Consider the following 24961-nt stretch of genomic DNA (forward strand, 5'->3'; position numbering starts at 1 on the left):
CCCTGGCGCCGAGTGAAAACCTGTCGGGAAACGGCTTGGCTGGAATCGGGGCGGTTTCGGGGGCGTTTTTGGGGGCGGTTTTTGGGGGAGGACCGGGCGGAACGCTGGTGCGCGGCTCCTGTTCCTAGCCGGCAGCGCCGGGGAAGGAACGGACCGCGCCGGGACACGGACCGCGCCGGGACACGGACCGCGCCGGGACACGGACCGCGCCGGGACACGGACCGCGCCGGGACACGGACCGCGCCGGGACACGGACCGCGCCGGGACACGGACCGCGCCGGGACACGGACCGCCGCGCCGCGGGCACGATGTGGAGCCGCGTCCGTGGCTGGGGCGGCACGGCCGGGGGCTGCCGTCGCCTCGCCGGGGGGCTCCTCGCCGGGCCGGCGAGCGGCTGGGAGGCAGCGGCGGGGGTAGCGCGGCTGGAGGGGAGGACTCGCAGGTACCGTCGTCCCCCCCTCCCCGAGGTCCTTCCCGTGGGGTAGAGGGTGGCCGGCGGCGGCGGGGCCTTTGCCGGGCGGTGAGCGGAGGGCGGCCCGCGGCCCTCTGAGGGGACGGGGTTTGCCCAGCGCCCCGGGGAAGGCCGCTGCCGCTGCTGCTGCTCGCCGCAGGCCGGGCCGGCCCGCCGCGGCCTGTGCCCGCGGAGCGGGTTGCCGCCGGCGGCCTTGGCGTTAGTCGGGGGCGCCCGGCCCGGGCCGGCCCGGTGCCCGAGTCCGTCTGTCCCGCTGTGGAGCGGGACGGAGGACGGGCCGGTGAGGCCGGGGCGAAGCTTTGCCAGCAGCGGGACCTGCCCAGAGCCCGTGCGGAACGTGGCGCTGGGAAGTTCGGGGGGGTTTATTAGAGATTTTGACTGCTTTTCATGAAAAGTCAGTTGTGCGTTTATGGTGGTTTTTTTTTTTTTTTTTTTTATTTCGAACCTCCTCGGGATTGTTGAACAAGCTCCGATGCTCTGATAGCCCCTTGTGCAAAGCAGCTTGGGTTTTTTTTGTAGCTCTATGTGCTTTGTAAGGCTAGGCTTCCGAGCAGAAGACAAACCTGACGGTGGGTGAAATATTGTAATGCAAACTGCAGCGTACTGCTAGCTTTAAATGTTTAAGGCTTGCAGCCCTGCTGTGTTTTTCTGGCGCTGCAAGCAAAGATCTCTGAATGGATAAATAGTTCTAAGGAGCATTCGGCCTGAATTAATGAAAAACGTGTCTTTGAAGAAGATCTGTGGAGAGCAGCTCAGTGTAAAACAGCAGGACTCCTACCGTCTTCTCAATATTGTGGTTCTGAAGCGTTCCTTAAATTTTCCTGTTGCTTCTCAACATTGAAATTTAGGGCTTAATGCTGACAATTTAATGATGACATTTTACTAAGTGCAGAGTGACTGAAATGATAATGTGGTGCCTGCTGATGCTAGCAGATTTTTCTTTTTTAGCCAAAGGGGGGGTGGGGGGGGGGAGGTGTGTCAAAATTCCTTCAGATTTGTAGAAGTGTTTTAAGATCTATTGAAGTGTTTTATTTTGAATCAAAATAAATACTCAATTGTAAGGTTTTTTCTTTATTTTAGTAACTTGAAGGTGATTTTTAAACAAGAAAAGTAGTTGTGAATTTAAAGTTTCAAACATTTCACTTTAGAATGTTAAAGATAACAGCTCTTTGAGTTTTGTGGTGGTTTTTCCAGAGAATGCAGTTGTTTCTGTGTTGTAGCAATATCCTGAGCTGCTCCCTGCTGTCCCTGGCTTCATATCCTTGCCTGCACCGTGCCAGTTTTAGCTTCTTTGCAGTGATGTGGTAAACTAGGTAGAGGAGCTGTTCCAGAGGGAAAAATAACCAAAATAACTTTTTTTATTTGTTACTGGGTTATCTTGGAGCAGGATCCGTTTTCCCATATGGCTGCAGAAATGCTCGGCTGCTATATTGCAGGGCATAGGATAGGGGAATGGGATCGGTAGTAGTGCTACAAGTGTGAAACAATGTGAAGCTAAATGAGTGTGTACAATCTTTTTTCAGGTGGCTAGGAGTGATCTCTTGGTTGCCTCATTTTAAGAGTTTCAGTGAGTTTTCTATAGTACTAATGACTTTAAGTATCTGGTAGCAGTAGATTCAAACTCTTAGTCTGCTACCTAATGCAGAGATACTTCAAAAGTTTTAAGTTCATAGATTAAACACAGTTTATTTGTAGAGGAAATAAAGTTGTTTACTTGATTTTTGTGATGAAGAAACCATAAATAATCAAGAGTTTTAAATAGTGCCCTAGCCCTTCTCAAAAGTCAAAAGGTACATGTTTGACATGTACTTAACATACTCAGTTTGCACTCAGTTAGGTCTGGACAATTGTAACTGACGGGGTTTTTTTGTAGGCTTACAAAATTCAGCCTTGTACCCTCTTTGTAACTTCTGGTTTTTATTTATTTTTTTAAACTGTGTGTGTCATCTAGCAAAACACAGAAACTCTTCAGCACAAGCAGCGTGCTTTCTACTGAGAAAGATGAATCTACTGCTTCCAAAGACAGCACCACTGAAATGGCATCAAAGAGGCAGGAGGGTACACCAGAAACACCAAAGCAGAAGTTGTTAGACATTATTGGTAATATGAAAGTAGAAGTGAGCTACAGGAAGAAACTCCAACAGTTGAAAACACGTGAGACCAAAAAGCAAGCCACAAACAAGCTGGAAGGCCCAGACGGTGAAGGTACTGTGCTTCAGGGAACTACAGAAGAGATCCAGAGGTAAAGTATAACAAACTTTTCTCAGCCTGTTTTCTCCTTTTTTAAAATTGTTTTTTTCATTATCTAGGATAAAATAAAGCATCAAATGCCATTTCCAAGTATGGAAAAGAATCTTGTAAGGGAATGTGCTGTACAGATGTAGATTGCAGTAAATCACAGGGGAGAATCTGGACAAAAGGTGTATGCTTTCTACAGTATGCTACCTTTTTCTGCACTGAGACTTTTGAAAGGTAGCACTAGCATCTGCCTGTGGAAAGTTATTTTAATGGGAGGGGGGAAATACTGTTCAGATAAAATAAAATAAAACTGAGGAAGAAGGAAAAACATGTTTTAAGAATGGCATCATGGCTGTCAAGTCTTGCAAGTGGCTCCCCTCCACAATGTGTTATATCATGCTTATAACCCCGCAGGCCTATGCTGCCTGTGGTCTTCAAGCTTCACGTCCGATGGGCTGTGCAGTGGTGTAGGGCTGCCATTTTCCCAGCTTTGAGAACAAGAGCTTGTCAGTGTCATTTGGCAGTTGATGATTAGTGCAACATAGGGCAAACCTGGCTGTCCCCTGGGCCACCCCCATTTGGGATAACACGTAACTAACTTTTGAGTTAAGACGTAAAATAACAGTACAGAAATGACAATTTAAATATATTAAGGCTTTTATTTTTTTGTGTTTCCATATCTGTTGTGTTTCTTACAGAGGCAGGCCTTTAAATCCAGAACTGGTTGAGGCTGCTTCTGCAGTTGCGTCTTCCCTACCACTCAACAAGAAACAGACAGAATCAGAACTACTTGCACAACTAAGAAGACACGAAGAAACCACAGATAAACAGAAAAAAGGGGGAACTATTAACATACGGTCTGTTTATTGAATGTTATTCTCAATAATGTTTGAAATCCTGATTTTGCAATGTCATCTTGAAGGTGACTGGGTTCTGTATTGGAAAGATGGCTCTAAAAGTTACATTGGACAGACTATCCTTGGAATTAATGAATATTGGGAACATCATTGGTCTAGTTATACCAAACACCCTAAATTTTGCCATCCTCATTCTAAAATGGTTTTGCAGAAATGGAATTGTTTTCCTGCCCAGGATCATTACTTGCTTGGACAGGCTAGCAAAATAACAGGTTTGTGGGTTGTGTTTTTTTTGTTTTTTTTTTTTTTTTCTCAAGCTTCCGAAATTCTCATACAATGGATGGATTTGTAGAAGTTTCAGACGTTCTGTCTGGACTGGTGAATTTTCATGACAGCTCTGCAGAACTGAACTAAAGCAACTCTATTTATAGCCCCACCCTTCCTTTCAAAACTTTCCAGTCAATGCAAGAAACTCATCTCTTGGCTTAGCTCCGTTTCCAGTGTGGCTTTCAAACAGATGAGAAACATTTGTTTGGAAACTGAAACAGTTGTGCATACTGCTCTTTTGGATGATGGCTAAAGACAGATTTTTCTTTTTTTTTTTTAGCTGGTATTCAGATAACTACTCAGAAAATACGGCATTAAATCCAGGTGAAATGCTGAACTAAACAGAAAATTTGATTTTCAGCAAAACAGGAATGTGAAACCTTTATTTATGGCTGTTTGCCATGTGAACTGCAAGCTGCTTATCTTAGTTTTAATTTATTCTGTGAAAATGAATTTGTCCCAAACCAGGATTTGAGTTTGACCCATGTATTGTTATTTGTACATTGCTCTAGGGATCAGTAAAGGATCTGCTTTGTATGTTTATCAATGTACTGCAAACAGAGCAGCCAACAAGCTAACAGCTAATGATGTTTGCGGCTGATGTCTGCCTTTTAAGTGAGTGAAAACTAAGGAAGAACATGACAGATGCTTGCAAATAAGTTATGTTAGGCAGTTGTGAAGAGACTGGGATATGCAATGCTTGATGAATAACTTTTGTTAAACAAAACACGTGTTCTTCAAAGGTTGTGAAGGGAAAAGGGAGAGACTGTGCAAGTTTCCCTTTTAGCCTGTATTCGTGATTCTCTACCAAGAGTGCTAATGGTTGTTTTGGAGAGCAGAATGAAATTCCGTCTAAACGTGTGAAGTCTGTGCTATTTCAGGAGGAAGTATGGCTTTAGGTAGTACATGCAAGCATCTCCAAAGCCTGTGTGTGTGCTTTGTTTTCATAATGTCCTTTCAGCCTGAATATAAGGGATCTCAAGAACTTGACAGAAGCTTATCTCTCCACAGGCTCTTGTAGCCAAGATGAGTAGCTTTAGATGTTAGAGGTCTGGCTGTTTTCTGTAAAATTGATGTGGTTCTGCTTTTTAGTTTGTTTGTTTTTTTGTGTGCAGTATTACCAAAAAATTAAGGGACACTTCCAAATGTAAGGAGAATAAATAAGGACTATTTTATATAAAGCATATGTTCATTAAACTATTAATTACCAGTGAGGTTGTTCCATCTCTGTCACTGGGTTTTTCAGAAGAGCAGAGTACACAAACATCTTGGTAATGGAATCGGCTGTGGGTGGCCAGCTTAAACGTAATTAGAACCTACTTCAGTACCTGATAAGATGTTGGAGGACCGTACTGATACTGACTGAGCTAATGCGTGCAGTGGCTAACCTCATATGCACCTGCATCTATTCCTTAAGGCATATGTACTCTTCTCTAAAAGTGGTTGGTCTGCCTACTGGCATTGAGGGCTCACTGTCCTCACCACCCATTGCACTTTCCCTGAAGCACTTACCCAGCTGTAGCTGCTGTGGAAGAAAAAAGGTGTCTAAGGAAGTTGTAGTCTAAGCAAAAAGGCTTTTTTCTCTTGAAAGAGAGTTTAAATTTTTCAGAAATCTATAGCTGCAGGGACTTCAGCTTTTATAGTGCCTCTATATAGTTGATTGATGGGTTAAGATGTGCTATTACAATATTTTATAACATGCTTGTGGATGAATCATTATGGGTAGAAAAATGCATTTTCCTCAACTGAAACCGGCCTTTTTGGTTGGTGAGGAATGTCATGGCTGGCTTGCTCTGCTTTGAGTTGGCAAGTTCTCCACCCTGAGGCAGCTCTGTGAACTAGCTTGCTTCCACCTGGGAATATATGTTTTTTAATTATATGCTGGAAAGTTCCGTTTTCTTCCTTAATAGTTAGGTAAGAGTTTGAAACTCTATCAATGGATGAGTTTTCTAGAAAGATCAGCAACTCCTGCTGATTTTCATGACTGAAAACTTGGTTAATAGTAACCTTTCACAGTTAGACCATGAGATGAATTTGGTACTTTCAGCTTCCTGATCAGTGTTAAAACTGTTGATTTTTAGAAAGTCCAGCAAAAGGCACTAAAATGCTTTTAATATATTAGAAAGCAATTACTTTTATTCATACATGATTATTTTGTGTTGATTTTTATTTGACAGCAAGAGAATACGGGCAATTTAACTTTTCATTTTTTTCCATAAAGGTTTTGCGTTCCATATACTGACACATTTTAAAATCCAATATATGGTCCTCTGTTATTTAAAACTATTTAAAAATGAGATACCTGCACAAGCAGTAGAGCTGTATAATGCTCAGCTGCAGAAACCTGGCATACTGCTACTGAGATTTATGAGGGTATGAAATAAATAGTACGTTGTCCAGATCTTTTGGTTCGTACTAATTTTTTTTCCCAGGATTGTGGCATGGCCTCCAGAGGTCACTGTTGGATGCAGTTGTCTCATCGCCTTGTTTTGTAGACAGCGTGAGGACAGTGTGTTCGCTAGGAGGGGAAAATATTAATGATACAGGAATTTATTTTTCTCAGCGTGCGAGGAAGTTTCACTCAGTGGAAATTACAACAGCACTATACCAAAATAAAATCTGCAGCACTGCAAGTTGAAATTCCAGCTCCTGTTTTGGGCGAAGAAGAAAAGTAATTCAGAGCTTAGGCTAACATATATCCAAAGCTCCTTGGGGCTCCATTTTTAGTATTATAATTATTGGTTGGTAATCAGGAAGGAGAGAGAATCTGTGGTTGTTACAAAAGCTCTACCTCTTCCCTTCTCTGGAAGGCAGGAGTATCTAGGAACTTAGGTTTTTAACCTCAAGTTGGGGCATGAGGTAATACTGTGTAGTATCTAACCACTGTAGGTACACTGGGGTTGGAGTATGACTTGGTAATCTGATGGTTTTTGTTACAAAAGGCATTAAAAACATCTTTCATCTAGTTTTATTTTTAGTTAATACAGGGGCACTTTTAATGATGGAGTGATGAATGCTGCTGCCAGAAATGTTCATATACCAATGATGGGGTGACGTTAGGACTTCCCAGTGAGAAATACAATACCATTGACTGCATGTTCTGATAGCTTGGTAGCATAGTCTATCCAGACCTACTGTGCAAAACCACAAATAAATCAAGGTCAGCTGTGAGGAGAGCTTCCCTGAGCAAGCCTGATCCCCTCGAAGCACAAGAACACTCCAGCCTTTTAGGTTGCAGCTGAGTCAAACAGTTGGGCTGGGCTGTGCGTGGCTGACCTTAGGAATTACGTCCTCTGGACCCCCAGAAGCGTGGCAAGCCTCTGGCCCAACACCAGCTCACTAATGCCAGTAGGCACTTCATAGAGTAATTTCTAGTGTGAGATATGCAACTAATCTGAGATTAATTTCATTTTAATCTTAAAGGAAAAAACATTCCAAACTTGTTTTCAGATGCCTGCCTTTCAGAGTAGGTGCTTGAAGAGCTATGGTATTCTTGTTCTGCTATTTGAAACCACATCTAAGACCGAAGAGAAATCCTACTGTGTTGCTGTGGCAATTAGCTTTTACTATTTTCCAGAAGTATTTCTTTCTTGTCAGTAAAATCTCTTTTGACTTAAACTGCCAAAAACATAGTTTGAATTTCATTCAGATTTCCATAAAATGGACATGCAGTATTTTTGGCTTGGCCTATTTTTATTTTTTTGAGACCATATTTATGTCTTAAAAATTGAGCACTGCAATTTTGGATGACTGCGTGTTACTGGAAGCGTTCGGGTGGAGAGGGTAGCTGTGAGGAATAATTACCAACTCGGTCTTTACCAACCAGCAGACTTACCGGTTAAGGGGTCTAATCGGTGGAGGCAGAAAGATGGTATGTTTTGCCCATTGCGTTCAGAATGAGCTGCGTATGGCGCTGGAAGAGATCAGAGGGTTTGCTCTTCATGTATGATTTTGACTACAGAATTACAAAGGAAGATGTGGTCTGTTAATGCTGTAATATGATTATGCAATGCAACAGATTGCGGTGGATCAGGAAAGGTGACCTACTTATTAGGGTGGCATGATTGACCCATGTCAGCTCATGTGTGAAGGCAAGCTTCCTTTTGGTCTGCAGCAGCACAGCTCTGTCCCTGGGCAGTGTTGGTTCCTGTCCAAAAACGTGGTGATTTTTACGTCCCTTTTTCAGCGTATTCCTTGTATCCAGAGAAGTTCCTTTTTTACTCAAGGAAAACATGCCTAGCACACACTGTGAATATTGGTGTGCAGATACATGAAGTTTTTCTTTTAGTTAGAAACTAAATAATTTCAAAGAAAGCATTCGCTGTAGGTTTAGTAGGCTAAAATAGCACTTTTAATCTATATAGAATGTAACAACTGAGGTGGTTTAAAAAGTAAGAGTTGAATGTTTGATGACTTAAAAATGGGTGTATTCTGTGAGGAATGTATAATTCTGTCTCATGGAGGCTTACGAAACCAATTGAGAGTAGAGTTTCTGGTTGATACATATGACAAACTTCCTTGCTTTGTTGATTTGTTGAGTTTTTACATTCACGTTTTTAATTTCAGCAACGTCATTTCAGAAATGGCAGTTAAAAGGCAGTCCCCAGCTCAGAGAGGTGTGAGGATATCCAATCGCATTTTCTTGGATTTGGATGAGGATGGTCAAAAACTCAAGCCTGGAAGATTGTCACCTCGGTCTTTTGACTCCAGAAGGTATTTTTGTTGTGTTTCCTTCCAGTAGAAGAAGTGTGCAATTAATTACTAATGGATAATATTTTAGATTTAGTTGTACATATTCGCGTTACCGTGATACTTCAGAGCTTAAAGAAATTACTTAAGTATTTTTCAAGAAAAGTACAGGTAGCATGGAAATAAACTTCTGTGAGAACACACTAGTTAATGTTAACCAGCTAATCAAATAACATGCAGTTTTTTAATATTAAATTTTAGGTAATTAAAAATAGTTGGTGCTGAAATGTAATTTTGTTTAACTAGTTTAAATTATTTTCGTTTATGCATAATATAATTTTATATCACTTTCTTAACTTTTTGGGAAATGGAGGCTTTGAAGGCTTACTTTCATCTAATGGAAAACTTTGATAAATGTTCTATGTTTAGAAAAGTTTCATCCATTCTGTTGGGGTCTTAAAGAGATTTTAAAGTTGTTTTTTTATTTTTACCACCTTGTTGCAACTGGTAAGTCATTCTGTAATTGATTTCTCTATCATCTATGACATTATAATTGTTTACGAAATGAACTTTATAATTTACATGATGATTTCAGGGTACTCCTTAAATTTATCCTGCTGCTGGTTTATGTGGCCAGTCTATTTCTTAATGAGTTAAGGAGTGCTCTTAAATTTTTGTTTTACTCCTGTAAGCTATGCTTGCTTGCCTGCAGTCTTTCGATTTTCCCATGGCAGCTCATCATTGCATTCCTTCTCAGTATATTCTTTCTCTAGTAGTTCTGGTTTTAGTAAGATTAACTTCTCTATTCATTAATTTATTCTGCAAATTAATCCCTTTTTCTTGGGGTTAGGGGCTGGAAGTTGAGGGAGTCATTTGTGTTTAGATAGATAATGCTGAAGGCAGAATTTGGATAACTAAGGAAAAAAAAAAGGCATAAATTTATGGGTGAGTAGATGTACAATATTCTGCCCTTATTGGCCGAGACATCTATTTCAGCATGTCGTAGACAGAGAATTGTGTCTTCCCATAAGGAACAAATTGGGACACACATATATGTATTGCATGATCTACATGGCTCAAAAACCTCAGAGAAGTGGCTTATAGCCAGTCATTAGAAGAACTTAACCTGCTTGCTGAAACGTTTCTGAGTAACTTCCTTGTTCTTGAACTACCAAACTGTTATGGTGTGTTAGGGAAGTATCTCTTGGGCATCTTCAATGTTTTAAGGCCAGCAGGCAGTGTTTTCTTTCCTGATGCAAAGCTTGTAGAAAGTGCAAGAGCGGCTTCTTGTAATGGAAGTTGAAGGGGAGAATTGGAACAACGTTCTTGACCAAGCCCTCCCGACTTAGATGCTTCAGTCCTGGGGTTTTCATTCAGCTATAAGCTGCCGGTTTGAGGAGCAAGGGAACTGACTTCATTATCAGCTGCTGAATATCGATGTTTTTAATCTGGGGATAAATATCAGAGTTGGTAGTCACATGAAAGTAATTTTGTTATTACAGTATGATTCTTAACTGACCATGAGACATACTTTTTTTAAGGTGTTGGATTAAAAGTTTTTTGAAGTTTGAAAGAATAGAAATAATATGATCTAGAAATATAAACTGAAAACCTGAGCTATTACCTTCTCATACAGTGTATATTATTTTATATCTTTGCTAAACTTTTCATTTATTAACATACTGCAAAGTAAAGTGAATTTCACTTATGTTTGAGAACATTTATTAAATTTATGATATCTGAGAAGCGGTCTTGCCCTCTTTGTGTGATGAAACTGTACTTGGTATATAACTTCAGGAATAGTACCTTAAAATAGTTTTTAAAATCCCTGTAATTAGCAAATTGTCTCCAGTTTCAGTCCTAAGTTTTCTCCTGCATCCCTGAAAACCTAACAGGTGTACTTATCTACTGATAATATGAAAAGAATGGGTTAGGAAGAATATCTAAGTTTAAATTGAGTTAGTAGATTTCTATGAAATGAGTGATGTTGCCTTATAGTAATTTGAACTAGTCATTTTAAAATAAAAGTTCTTCCAAGTCATGCTTGTATCTTTGGCCAATATTATTGGGAGTTGCACTCAGATAGGAAAATATAATCCTAAATCAACATTCTTTTAAGGCTTTGTAATTAGATTGCTCTGTGCTGAAATAGATGCAGGGTAGTTACATCAGTAAAATATAATATGACAAGAGCAGGTTTGCAGAAGTAGTTGTGGCCATCAGAAATCTGCAGTAAATGCAGAGAGGTGAAATTTTAAGGTCAGGAAGGGCAAGTATTGCCAGGGTAACAGTGAATATGGAGTAACATAAAGTAGGAACTATTAGAATTTCAGTGGAAACCTGGAAGATTGTATGATTAAGAGAATCATTTGTTCTAAAGTTCAGTGTGTTCTACAGTAAGGGCATTGGCTTTTCTTTGTTTCCATTTTTAAGAAAATTTATTTTAAGTACTTGTTGGACCCTTGGATTTTTAAAATTTTTTTTAGTATAGGCTTATGCTAAAGATAAATATGATTAAAAATAGATGGTCAGAGTGAAATATTTTTATATTCAGAAGAGAGAGCATCAGGGTGATGCTATTTAAGATATATTATACAGATATACTTTTGAGTGTTTGCCATATGGCAGAAAAGGTGGCTGTGTAATCTTCCAAAAAGGCTATTTATGTCATAAAGCAGGAATTGTTTGATTTAGTTGTTGCCTTTTCTCTTCCTGAATTGTGCAATATTTTTTACAGGGGAAAAAACCCAGATCACCAGATTCGCTTTTTAGTTGCAACTTTGTAAAATTGCTTGAGTACTGTGGTTTGATACTGTTTAGCTTTGTTCGGATTCCTAAATATTTCAGTAAAAAATGACTGCAAATATAATGTTTGATTTATGCTCATTCTCTCACACAGAAATGTTTTGGGAAGCTGTTACAGATGAATAAAAAAAGTCATAAACGCTTTCTCTGGTTAAAAGCCTGAGGATTTAGTAAGAGTCACTATCTCTTTTTTTTTTTTTTTTTTTTTTTTTTTTTCCTCTCTCCAGAGATCTGTTAGTTCATGAGAATATTTTGTGCTTTTAAATTTGTTATCTGGCAAGGTTGTGAAGTGTTGTGAAATGCTAAATATCATTTTTCTTTTTTGTTTATAGAAGTCTCAAAGTAGGAGGGAGGCTTAATATATTCACTAAGGCTTCTCCAGAAACAGAAAATGCACTGAAAACAGGTTGGTGGAAATTCAATAATGAAAAACCCAGTGAAGCCAAGTTCTGAATTTTTAGAATATCAAGAGATTCACTGTTCTGAAGGAGACTTATGACCTGTTAACTTCCTGCTTTCAGACCTAAAAAAAAAAAAAAAAAAAATACTTTAATGTAAGTCTGATTTTTAGTAAGCAAAACTTCAATGCAGTGTAAGAGATTAATGTTTTCTGTACTAATCAGGACATTCTGTTACCGAACTTGAAGGGTAAAACTGGCTTTTTGTCACTAAGGCCAGTCTTTCTTCTGTGAGTGTAAGACCAGCCTGGGGAACGGGTATGTGGGCTCCAGTAGCTTATGTGGTCAAGCTGCAAACTTGCTGCATTCATTTTATGGCAAAGGAACACAAGGCTGTGATCCCAGGGAAACCAGCATGCTCTGCAGGTGGCTAAGCATAAGCAGGGTAGGAAAAAACCAAGACCACACATTTGATTGCTTTGTGGCCTTCTCTTGTTTGGTGTTGTATATGTAGCTTGAAAGATCCTGTAAGTGGCTGACAAACAATGCCTTGCTTTACCCACTGTAAAGCTCTTCATATATGTTTAGAATCACAGAATGGTTGGGGTTGGAAGGGACCTTTAAAGATCATCTAGTTCCAACCCCCCTGCCATGGGCAGGGACACCTTCCACTAGACCAGGTTGCTCAGAGCCCCATCCAACCTGGGCTGGAACGCTTCCAGGGATGGGGCATCCACAGCCTCTCTGGGCAGCCTGTGCCAGTGCCTCACCGTCCTCACTGTGAAGAATTTCTTCTTAATATCTAATCTAAATCTACCCTCTTTCAGTTTAAAACCGTTACCCTTTGTCCTGTTGCAACAGGCCCTACTAAAAAGTCTGTCCTCATCTTTCTTATAAGCCCCCTTTAAGTACTGAAAGGCTGCAGTAAGGTCTCCCTGGAGCCTTCTCTTCTCCAGGCTGAACAACCCCAATTCTCTCAGCCTTTCCTCACAGGAGAGGTGTTCCAGCCCTCTGATTGTTTTTGTGTCCCTCCTCTGGACCCGCTCCAACAGGTACATGTCTTTCTTGTACTGGGGACCCAGAGCTGGACGCAGGACCGCAGGTGGGCTCTCACCCGATGGGAGCAGAGGGGCAGAATCCCCTCCCTCGACCTGCTGCCCACGCTGCTATAAGATGCAGCCCAGGACACGGTCGGCTTTCTGGGCTGTGAGTGCACATTGCCGGCTCGCGCCCAGCTTTTCATCCCCCGGTACCCCCAAGTCCTTCTTGGCAGGGCTGCTCTCAATCCCGTCATCCCCCAGCCTGTATTGATGCTGGGGGTTGCCCCGACCCAGCGACAGGACCCTGCACTTGGCCTTGTTGAACCTCATGGACCCACTTCTTGAGCTTGTCTGGGTCCCTCTGAATGGCATCCTGTCCCTCAGGCGTGTCAACCGCACCATTCAGCTTGGTGTCATCTGCAAATTTGTTGAGGGTGGTGCACTTGATCCCACTGTCTGTGTCATTGATGAAGATACTAAACAGTACTGGTCCCAGTACGGACCCCTGAGGGACACCACTCATCACTGATCTCCATCCAGACACTGAGCTGTTGAACGGTACTCTCTGGATGTGACCATCCAGCCAGTTCCTTATTCACCAAATATACATGCCAAGACTCATGTAAGATAAAAACCAATGGCAAAATAGGTATGACCCACCTTCATATTCACTGAATGGCACAGCTCTGCAGGAACAGTCGTAATGCCACATAAGAGGGGGATAGCTTTCACGCATGAAGACTTAGCTTTACTGCAGGCTGAGTTTTGGCTAAGAGTGTGAATATGGACAAGTCGTGTAAAGAACTCCCTCCCTCCCTTTTCTTTCTGAACAATGAAACTGTGCCTTGTTAGCACTGATCTTTAATACGCCGATTTCCCTAAGCTATTCTGAGGCCCTTTGGAAAAAAGATTTTATTCCAGTGTGGTGACTTAGAACTATATATAAAGCCAGCAGCTGCAGAAGAAATAGTATTCCTCTCTGATATCTTAGAAAATGATACATATTTGTTTCCGTTTCGAGAGTAGGACTGTTAGTTTTTGCCAGATTCTAGCTGAGTAGTTTTCTCCTTTTTTAACACTTGAAACTGCAGGGAGAAATTAATTTGTTTACTTAATGTCTTTAGTGAAATGTCAGTAGTATTTGCATATTTGCAAGCAGCTGTGAGCTTTCTGAATGCAGCCACCTCTGTGGTGGACTATGAAAGTTGCTTATTAGAATGGAATTCAATTTGCTGTTTTTCAAGACTGCTAATTTCCTTAAAATTGCTCCATTTTACATATAAAAACATAATGAATGATGCAGCGTTTGTTTTTAGTTATCTTGACAATATGATCAGGTAACTGGCATTTGAACTGAATCAAATTTACTCATGTAAAATGGTGAGAATTTAACCTTTCTTTTTTGCATGCACACAGTACAGACGCAATGGCACATGGTAGTCACCTGAGATAAAAAGTTGAGATACGCTTTTTTTTTTAACACAAAATTGGAATGTGCACAAACTGCGTAAGAGAGCAAGTGGATTTTATTGGATTTGTAAGTAGATACTAAGAAGTAAGCTTCTTTCAGCTTTTTATGTGGTGTTTCCTTGTTTGATTCCAGGTAGCCTTGAGGAAATCTACAATATATTCTAAGCCGGGAAGCTTATTACTTGGCTTACTCGCTAAGCCTGATGACAAAAATTTTTTTTGTGTTAATCTCGGGAAATACCAGTGTGGTGATACTTGATACCTTGATTCATTTGCTTTCACTTTCTTGGCTCATATTAGTGGAGATTATGAGTTAAAATATTGTTTATACAGGACAGAAAAGCAAGTTCTTTGTTATGTATTGAATATTTATTTTGAAAACCTGAATGTTAACTGTAAATTGGCATCCTGAAAAAATTATTCATAACTGTTAATATAAAGTATCAGTAGCTGTTAACATAAAATACCAGTATTATTTTCTGTTTCACAGAGGTGAAAATACAATGTTTGTCACCTTTACTGCAAGCTTGAAATAATGAGTTTCTGCTCTCTTCTATTAGAAGATTTATTAGTAGCGCATTATTAGAAGGTATTCTTTAAGAGGTGGACAGTATTTTAATTGTAGTATGGTTTCTCATGTTGTCTTTTATCTGTATTTTATTCCTGCCTCCAGCCCTCAAATCAAATAGGCAGCTAGGGAATAATAGTTCTGGAAATTTCCCTGCTAAGTAAGAAATAATTTGAAAAAGTATTTTCTGATTTAACACAAAAAATGAAAACACTTTTCAGTACATAAAAATACTGTTTTCCCTCTCATCTTGTTTTTTCTTAAGGGAGGGGGGAGATTTTTTTTTTTTAAATCCAGTTGAATTTTAAGCCACTGAGCCAAAGATGAAATTACATCTTAGTTTTAAATACTTACACTTATGAGTAGTAAAATAATAGCTGATTGGCCAGAATCCACTTCAAATGGATCGTTTGAATTCCCATCAAGATCTCTGTTCCAAGGAGCTTGGGGTGAATTGATAACAGAGGGAGACAAGAAAACAAAGGGGAGCACGACTCGGGCCAGCTCATGAGACAGCAGCCCAAGGCACTCCCAGCGGTTCCTCCCTGTCAGTGGTAACAGCTTGTTCCCTTCACTTCAGCGATGCGGTTCAGTCTGGGCTCATGACCAGTTCTCCTGGGTGGAGGGGCAGGAACTCCTTAAGAGTAACTCTGCTGCCATGTGAGTAGACTTTGATTAAAAAAATAAAAGTAATAATTACATGCATTAGGGAAGATGCATCCCTAAAGGCACTGTTTGACTTTGGGAGAAGAATAGGAAATCAGGATTTTTCAAGCCCAAGAGACAAAAACTGGGACACTTATGAGTGTTGAGGAAGGAACTGCCATCATTTGTAGATTGAGTTGTCTCCCTGAAGGAGAGTATAGTTGTGAAGTACCTGAAAACTCCTGTAGTAGGCAAGATTCCTTTAGCAGAGTGCATCAGTGAAGTTCGAGTTTGTCATATGTACAATTTGTGAAAGACAAAAAGGAAAAAAATATTGTGGAAAAATGAAATACCTGCTCTGTGTGAAAGGCTTAAAAATAAATTGTCCCCTAGGAGTTCAGAATATGTTTTCACCAGACATTTGAGAATTTAATGGACTTCCATTTTGACAGAGATTTCTCATTTAAGAAAGGTGATGCTGGCATTTAAGGTAGAAAAATTTGCACAGCTGAAAGTATTAGTCTCTGTAAAGGTTAATGTTAAAGGACTTTGGTTTAGCTAGTGAGAAGTCTTTGGCATGCTGACAGATCTTTAAAAAATTTCTTTTTTAGTATCTTCACCAACAATTTGGGATCTGGAATTTGCGAAGGAGATCGCAGCAATAACTGCACAACCTCCCCGAAACGGTTTTGAGGAGATGATCCAGTGGACAAAAGAAGGAATACTGTGGGAGTTCCCAATTGACAATGAAGCTGGTACGTGCACTGTTAACATTTATTATCTGTCTATATTTATCTTTTTTGAGAATTAGAGCATTTTATGACCTTTGACTGTTTTAACACAGTGTTTCAGCTATGAGTCATGCATTTGATAGTAAACAAATACAACTTTCCAACTGTCCCAAATCAGAGATGCTTCAGATGAACTCATTCTGGCACTCTTCACCTGAAGTCCTGCAGGTGGTTTGGCTGATCTGAGGACTGGCTGCTGCCAAAAAGGGGAGAACTCCCTCCTTCCCTCCCTCTCTCTCTCAGCCCTGATGCTTTCAACACCAAAAGGCCATTCAAGTCTATTACATAATGCCTTCTACTATGCAACTTCTTTAAAGAAGCTTCTAGCAGAGGATGGGGAATCTTAAAACTGCTGTGTGTGTGTTATAACACTGATTCTGTTCTTTGCTGTGGCTCTCAGACGAAGTGGCTAGCCAGATCCAGTCAGCTATCTGCCAGTTCCATATCTGCACGGGCCGAGTGTTAAACAGTTGTTTGCTCCCTTTGTTCTATCTGTTTCAAAAGAATAAACAGTCACAATATTCACTCACTCTGGGCATCTATCTTAACTAGACATCTTTGTGCATGGTATTTACTTTTATTACCATTTAAAAAAAAAAAAAAAAAAAAGAAAACCTCTGTGTGAAGTTAAGCCAGCAGAGAGAGCGTGAATGTTAAGGAAGGGAAGAACAACTACACAAAGCAAGTGTATGCTTTAGGAAAGGGGACTTCATAACTTCAGGGAGAGGTTGGCTGTGGGTTGGTTTTTTTGTTGTTGTTGTTGGGTTTTTTTTGTTGTTTTTGGTTTGGTTTTTTTTGAAAAACTTTAAAGACATCAAACAGAACTACTTTAGAATGATTCAGTCACTGAAAGCAAAACAGGTTAGTATCTGAAGCTGGTAGTCTTTGAAAATCTGTCCTATACTGTGTTGCAAATTGCATAATGTGGTTCATTGTTTCTTAATGTTTATTCTCATCCTATTTTGGCAGTTTCTTCACAGAATTTAATCACTGCTCCCAGAATTGATCTGTTCCATCATGTAGAAATCCGAGTATACTCTAGTCATGTTTTTGCAAGCTTAAAACCACTGTGGCCAATGGTTTTTCTGTTGTTGTAATGTGGCTGGAACCCTGCTGTCTGGGGCCGTAAGTGGACCAGGCGTCTTTAGCGGCCAATGGTTTTTCTGTTGCAGCAACGTGGCCGGAACCGTGCTGTCTGGGATGGGGTGGTGAACGGACAAAGAGTCTTTACATATACTTGAACAAGAATCTTTATTGATTTGTCCACAAAGACTAGTCATGTGGAAAATTCCAGTGGAGCGTTGCAAAATCTATCACCTCTCAGGTTGAAATAATCAAGTCAGTAAATTCCATCCTATCAAACTGCCAGCCACAGGCTGTTAATCAGATCAGGTATGTCAAAGCACAGTTAAAAGCTTGAGAACCTCACTCCAATTATATCAACATACTGTAATTTCAGTGGCTCTGCAAAAGAAAGATGCCCCTTCCTGCTGTTAATTTTGCAGTTTTGTAACAGTCATCTCCCTCAATAGGAGGACATTACCTCAGCTTGTTCTGTATCAAGAAATGTGTGATTTTTCTTTTATGCCACAAGCACGTGGCTTTAAAAACATAAGTGTAATTAAATTTTCTATCAAGGAAGCACATATACTCAACTTTTAGCATTATGAAAGCCTTTAAATCTTTAAATGAAATGTAAAAAAGAAAGACGACAGCTTATAACTGTTTTTCTTGGCTCCAGAGCATCTCTGGTGTTCTCGTTAGGGTGCTTTACCAAGGCACTGTGCTGTGCTTTGAGGCATCAGGGCAAGGTCATGATTTTAAAAACTTCTCTGGCCTTGGTGCGAACACCTGAAGATGTGGCTAGGCGTACTGGCTTGCTGCAGTGACCAGTAGCAGTCTTTCCCCGCCCTGCTGCTGCCCTGTTGTCTGCTCCTGCCTGCATGTCCTTTCCCTTATCTGGTGTGGTTGAAGTCACTGTTAGGCAGAAAACTACCTTTTTTTCTCTCCATCTCTCTGACCTCTGATTAATTTTTACCAGATTAGCAAACCATTAGTATAGCTTGCGTAACATTGTTCTCACTCCTCCTCCTTTCTGCTTGCCTCTTCTGCTTCTAGTAGCTTTAGTTCTGCTCTGTGACTTGTTATGGCAAAAAGTTGGGAAAAATGTTGATTTCTGCCCCTTTTTAAAATTATTTCTGTGCATTTGTGCCTTGATGACTCAGATCCTGAGTACATTCGTTAAAAAGGACAGTGCAGATTATTGGTGCTACTTTGCTTTAGCACCTCATTCTGAGGAGCAAATGCTTCTGGTGGGCCAGAGATTGTTACAGCAGAAGTGTTAGGCTTAATGGAAGTCTTGGGAAATTAATGCCTCAGTTGCCCCTGATGGCTTCTGTAGGCAAAAGTTCACCAAGTCCTGTTCTGGCTGGTTTGCTGAGATGCTGTTCCAGCAGAGAAGCATTGGATCAGTTTGCCAAGAGAGGTGGCAGATGTTACACAAGCATTTTAGGGGGGCATGCTTTACTAATTCTGGGTCTATTCTAGTGATCTACTGTCAGAGCATGATTTATCTCATTCTAAAAATCCTAGAATCATAGAATTGTTTGTGTTGGAAGGGACCTTTAAAGATCATCTAGTCCAAAGCCCCTGCCATGGGCAGGGACATCTTTCACTAGATCAGGATACTTGGTCATCTTCATAGCATGTCAGCAACACTCCCTATAAGGATGGACATCTGCATTTGAGATGTCATCTTTAAGGCAAGGTTGGTCCTGTCTTGGAAGGGTTAGTGTTTTAGCTGAAGACTCCCCAGACTTTCTGTTTTGTAGTACGTAGGGAATTGGAAATAGGATATTGAGAGTGGGTGACTTCTTGCTTTGAGGTTGTTAAAGAAAATCCCCTGCTTTAGACTCCCTCAGTGCATGTTCTTCCAAATTAGGTTTCTGAGGACTGTGCAAGAGAGGCTGAGGGACAGGCTTGTTCTTCCCATGCAGCAGGAGTTATGGCTTGCTGGGGGTGGAGGGAGTCATGCAAACATATCTCATCTAATCAGTTCCCACCAGAGGTCTCAGCCTCTGATGCTTTGGGCAATTGTGGTCTCTTTTTGTGATGCACACCTTACTTTTTTGAGGACTGAAATATGTGGTCTAACCGAAATGTTTGGACTTGCCACTTCATCCCCAAACCATGTATCATGTCTTTGACAAATGGGATATCAAAGTACATGATGTAATATTTCCTTCTGACCTGCATTTTTGTGAGACTATAAATGGTTTAATTTCTTTTGGGTAAGAGATGAAAATTGGTGAAACTATTAATTAGACATAATCTCTCCCGATACCCTGGGTCTGTCCCCAAAAGAAGAGCATCCAGAAGGCCAATTTTTACTGTCAGTGTTACTCAGACTCTTTCAGTAATGGGTTTGTTGGTTTAGTTCTCTTGGATTTTTGTGACCAGCGAAAGCATGGAACTCTGGAAAGAATGTTAGCTTGTGAAAGCAACCAGCAGCATCCAGGTGCAGTGAGATTCCACCTTCCCTTGGTGGGGGAAAGTCAGTGTGGGTGGCATGGTAAAAGGGTCATCTCTGTGCTTCTGTAAGTGGACATAGATTTCCAAGCACAGCAGAAATACACCTTTTGAAGCTGACATACCTCTTTTTTTTTTTTTTTTTTTTCCCCTTTTAACATAAAGGAAAAAGAAGAGAGCTTCTGAAGAAGGAAACATGCTTTCCTTTTCAAGGACAAGGGAGATAAATGCGGCATGTAGCTGGTATTGATACACTCGCATATTTCTGGGAAAAATCTGTGGGAAAACAGAGGTATTTCCCAGCTCCTTCAGATATTGCAGTACCTAAAGTTTAAAACAGGAAAGAAAGAATGCAAACTTAACAAATACAAGCTGAGAGACTTCTCCATCCCAGAGATGTGAATCATTTCTTCTGAAACTGTAGAACACAGGAGGAAGCCTAGGACTGACATGACTTAATTACCTCAATTTTAATACTCCTGATTTAATGTTGTCAAATAATATATCATATCCTAGGTAATATAGAAAAACATGTACACGTAACGTCTATGGTGTAAACTTCCCATTTTTGTCATCTGGAAATGTTCATATGCAATATTTTTTTCTAATAACAGATTTTTACTTAAAGGTGCAAATGCCATTTACAAATCTATAGCAAATTGGGATCAAATAAAAATTTTCATGTATCCCTAACTGAAGAAAAATCTTTCAGTTGCAAATCCCAGTTTTTAATCTCAGAATTGGGAACCGTGAAAGCAGCCTTTTTTCTGTTATGTAGGAATTTGTGTTCTAAGTCTTTGCCTTGTGTATGCTAGCATCATAGTATGAACAACAGCAAAGGAAATCCACAGGACAGAGAACAAAAATTTACCATCGGATCTGAGCTGTGCTTGATTAGAGATCTACAATAATCCCTTGTCCTGTGTTCCTCTGGATGCTTCTGAATGCACCATCTTTTGCACTGGTTATGACTTAGAAGTAGCAGCTGGTGAGATACACAAAATTTTTACATTGGCATACACTCACAGATCCAGAAAGTGTTAGAAATCTGTGTCCGTTTGATAGCAATAGGGTGTTAAAACCATGACTTGGAATGAACATGCAAGTGTGTGTTAGCTGTTCAGTATTAGGTACTTTATGAGGGTGCATAATTTGTTCAAGACTAGCTGGTATTCTTTAATCCTCTGCAGAATTTAGGCAATCAGTGTTTTCTTACAGAATTTATTAAGAAAGTGTCCCCAGTCTAAAAGGTGGTACCCATGATGAATCAAAATTTTCATGTGTTGAACAAACAGTTTTTTAGCAAGAAGATTGATTTTTTTTTTTTTAAATTATTCCCACCACTCCCAGCCTGGCATCAGCTTTCAGTGAGATTACCAGCCAGAAAGTTGATTTGAATATTAGATATTCTTATAAATGAGAGCACAAAATGGAAGTAATATGGTATGATGATATATGCTGACATTTTTTGTGTGGAGGGAGAAATTAATGTCTGCAGTTTCTTTCACTTCTGTGTGGTTGGCTTAACTGTGCAAAAGAATTAAAAGGCGCAGAACCATTAATTTTACTAATTTAAGATTATTTGCAAACTATATCTTTTTACTTTGTTACATTTGCTGTTATGCTATGATAACTTTGTCATTTTTTTGTCCTATCTGTTAGGGATGGAGGATGATGCTGAATTTCATGAACATATCTTTCTGGAGAAACACCTCGAAGACTTTCCCAAGCAAGGACCTATTCGCCACTTCATGGAACTAGTCATCTGCGGGCTTTCGAAAAACCCATACCTCAGTGTTAAACAGAAGATTGAACATATTGAGTGGTTTCAGAAGTATTTTGAGGAAAAGAAGGAATTTCTTCAAGAGATTTGAGACTTGGGAAAGTGCTTAACCTTGAAATGAAGAATCGTTAAGTCAAAATTGATGATTTCTTATAATGGAAATACTGTCAGTGCATAGTAATCATGTGACCTGAAAGTTGTATTTTAAATAATAAACTGAAAGGCTGTACCTCAGGTGTGTATGTCCATGTATATGTAAGATATTTTTTGACAACAAAAGAAGGAACTGCAAAGTACAGCTTTTGTAGAATATGCATTTAAAATTTAGTTTATCAAAATTGTTGTCTTTTAAATTTGAAACTAATCTTTTGACCATACAAAATATTAGGTCTAATTCCACTTCCTAGACCCGTCACACTTGGTGTGTATCTTGACAGGTTTGATTGTCTTTCCTGTTCTGGAAAACTTGCAATGCTTTCATTTTTAAAAATTCCTGATACAGCTCTAATTTTGAAAAGCTGTTACTGAGATAGCAACAGTTCATTTTGCTATTTCATTAAATACACTGGTATTTGCATGGTATTAATCCTTTCTATCTTCCTTTCACTAATTATCTTTAGTGGTTGATTTAAAAATTTTTGGTAGTGACCAAGTCATTTGAATTGAATGCTTGTTAGTTCATCTGCTCAATGAAAGGCCATTGTATTCCTGAGATGTATGCACAGCATAATACTGGTCAGTTGTATAAAATAATATGGGAAGTCTCTCCTACCATCCATACGTCCATCCTGAAGCTTTTGACCAACTTCCCATCTGTATTTGTTTTTTTAAAAATGGGTCTGGTTGTCAAATAATCCATAAAGTTCTGTTTCATTAGAGCAAGCAGTTTTACCATTACTACCATGTTTGGAGCTGAGGCCTTATCTCCTGCATCTGCAGAGCTAGAAAGAGGACTTGACATTGCCTCAAGGAGAATTCTTGCCTACAGATTGCTGTTGCATGATGCCACTGCTGTTTTCTGTCTGGTCCTCTATGTTGGTGAAGTAACTTCATATTTTCTAGATCATCCTTTGTTCTAATTAAATGTGTGTGGTCCTTCATATCTATTAAGCAGCTGTAGTATATTTTACTTCAGTTATCTTTTGTTAAATTTTCATCCAGAATTACTCATTCGGTCATTCAGAATCCTGCATTAACGCCTCGTTGCTTAACTTTCCAGAGCATTTCCAGCCTCACATATTGTGTTCTTCCTTGTTCTCTCCAACCACTTAGCAGCTATTGGCCCTATAAATATGCTCCTGTCTTTCTCACATTTCCTTCTAACTCAGGCAGGAAGGAGGAAGTTATGGAATGAAGGTAAAACACTGGCTTCATATGCAAACTGACTTTTAAATCAGAATTACAAGAAAGCAAATTAAAAATAAAGAGTTGGCCTTTTTCTGTGAGTTGAAATATTGTTGCTGTGTTCTGATCATGTACAGGACCTGAGTTTGCCTGTCTGGCAAAGGGCCAGACTCAGGCTGTGGAATGGAAAAGCAGCTTTTTGACTTTCTAGCTGTAAGAACAGCAAGGTTCAAATTCTGCAGAAATTTTCAGAGGCTTCTTGGCTTTGGAATGGAGAGAGAGAGAGAGAGAATTACATCAACGTATCTCCATTTAGTACTAGGATAGTTTTGATTTTTCTGTTCAATGCCCAGATATGTTTTACTTCAAAAATACCATTCTTCCCAAATTTCTGCCAAACTGTGACGCACAGCCTGCGTTCTGCTGTATTTCAAGCCTTTTCTAAAACAAGGTACAGTGACTTTGAATTCACTGTGGGCTTTTAGAAATAGCTCCTCCGTGTATTTGCATCTAACCTGTATTTTGATATGAAAGACAGGACACTGACAAGATCGGGTCTTAACTGGAAGAGGTTCGGAAGCATTAGCTGTGTATGAAAGTACTGAATTTCACAGCACTGGGAGCGAGGTGAATGTTATCATTTAAACAGATTCATTAGGAGGTCAGTACTTCAACAAGCTCTTAACAAGAGCTCTTGGTGCTTAGGATCTTTGGAAAGCTGTAGTAATTCCTACTTAGGTGCTTAAATATAGATTTGAGAGTTAATACTAGGCAACAGGATTTGAATAATCAGACCTAGCTGCACATACATGCAGACGCTTACTGGGACTGCTCAAGGCACATTAAGAGAGCCCAAGTAACTGCGCTTTTATGCGTGTGGGTTTTTTGGGGTGTACACTTCTTGGTAGTCCCAAAGGAGTAGGCTTGCAGGAATTTAAAGCATTGCTTACAGATTAGTCACTTAGAAACATAAAAATCACCCCTTCTCTTTTGCAGCCCAAAGGATAAAAGCCGTCTGCTGTTGTTCGGAGTGGAGCCAGTGCTGCAGCTAGCGATTCCTACGCTGGAGTTGTTTGGGCTTTTCTTACGATGGTTAGTTTTCCCCCTTTTGTAACTGGTTAGGTGGTATTATGTGTAACTTAATGGACTCAGCATTAGGATCTGTCCAAGGCAAAATAGTGTTTAAGTTCTGCGGTCTTACATTTCCTTATTTATGCATGAGGCTGAGGTCTTGTTAATGTGCTGCTAATGCTACACCTCCATGGCACCCGCCTTGGAAAGTTGTCTGGCTTTGGGGGGGCTGGGACACTTGATGCTGCCCTGAGGAGAGAGAGAAGATGGAGCAGACTGACCTGGAGCCGTAATTGTGGGGAATGTTGTCCCTGTGCAATTTTTAGATGATGGTTTTTCCTCTGGGGGGGCTACAAGGGGTGTGTAGCAGAAGGAGAATGTCTTGTTGAGTGGAGATGGCTGAGCTACTGCAAAGTCGCATGCAAAGGTGTAGGGACTCGCTGTTGGCAATGGTGGCAGCTGTTGATAGCACTGTGAATGATGGTCATGGCTTCCCCAGGTTGGCTGCTACACCGTGAAGAAGTCCAAGCTCCTTTCCCCCCCTTTCCATCACACTCGAATAGTCTCCATTTTACACCCATCTGGTGCTACCAGAGAGTCTCTGGCCATCTCGGAGGAGACGGAGGCACTGGTGTGGGCAGAAGACCTGGCAGAGGGCAGCAACTCCGGGTTGGCAGAGTGAGGAAAGAAAGTGGGGAATGAAGGGGCCCATACAGTTTGTAAAGGTGTAATGGAGAAGTGCAAGGCATAACACTTATTAACCTGCCTGTCTCTGTCCCTTTAACTTCTTTATTTCTGCTTCCCAAGGGCCCTTCTTGCCCTGCCCCGCCAGTGGTTGAACTGATTATCAAGTTAAGTTAAATCCAAAGCACTTGCGTACAACCTGGTTTGAACCCAGCTCCGTGTCTCCCCCCAAACGGACAGGTCAGAAATTG

The 24961-nt window shown here is 40.4% G+C and overlaps 1 protein-coding gene across 2 annotated transcripts; it reads left to right on the forward strand.

The window, feature by feature from the left end:
* The first annotated feature begins 268 nt into the window (after positions 1–268).
* MRPS31 (mitochondrial ribosomal protein S31) lies at positions 269–21840 on the forward strand. Of its 2 annotated transcripts, none has more exons than XM_030036480.2 (7): positions 269–442; positions 2424–2714; positions 3409–3567; positions 8461–8607; positions 11721–11794; positions 16121–16264; positions 21491–21840. In XM_030036480.2, exons 1-7 carry the CDS (start codon positions 309–311, stop codon positions 21700–21702), a joined length of 1161 nt encoding a protein of 386 aa, XP_029892340.1. In that variant the 5' UTR covers positions 269–308; the 3' UTR covers positions 21703–21840. The 2 variants fall into 2 exon arrangements, with proteins under 2 accessions (XP_029892340.1, XP_029892341.1); XM_030036481.2 differs by having other exon boundaries at positions 2427–2714.
* Positions 21841–24961: the final 3121 nt, after the last annotated feature.

This window comes from Aquila chrysaetos, chromosome 14 (assembly GCF_900496995.4).
Source record: "Aquila chrysaetos chrysaetos chromosome 14, bAquChr1.4, whole genome shotgun sequence".
Classification (NCBI taxonomy): Eukaryota; Metazoa; Chordata; class Aves; order Accipitriformes; family Accipitridae; genus Aquila; species Aquila chrysaetos.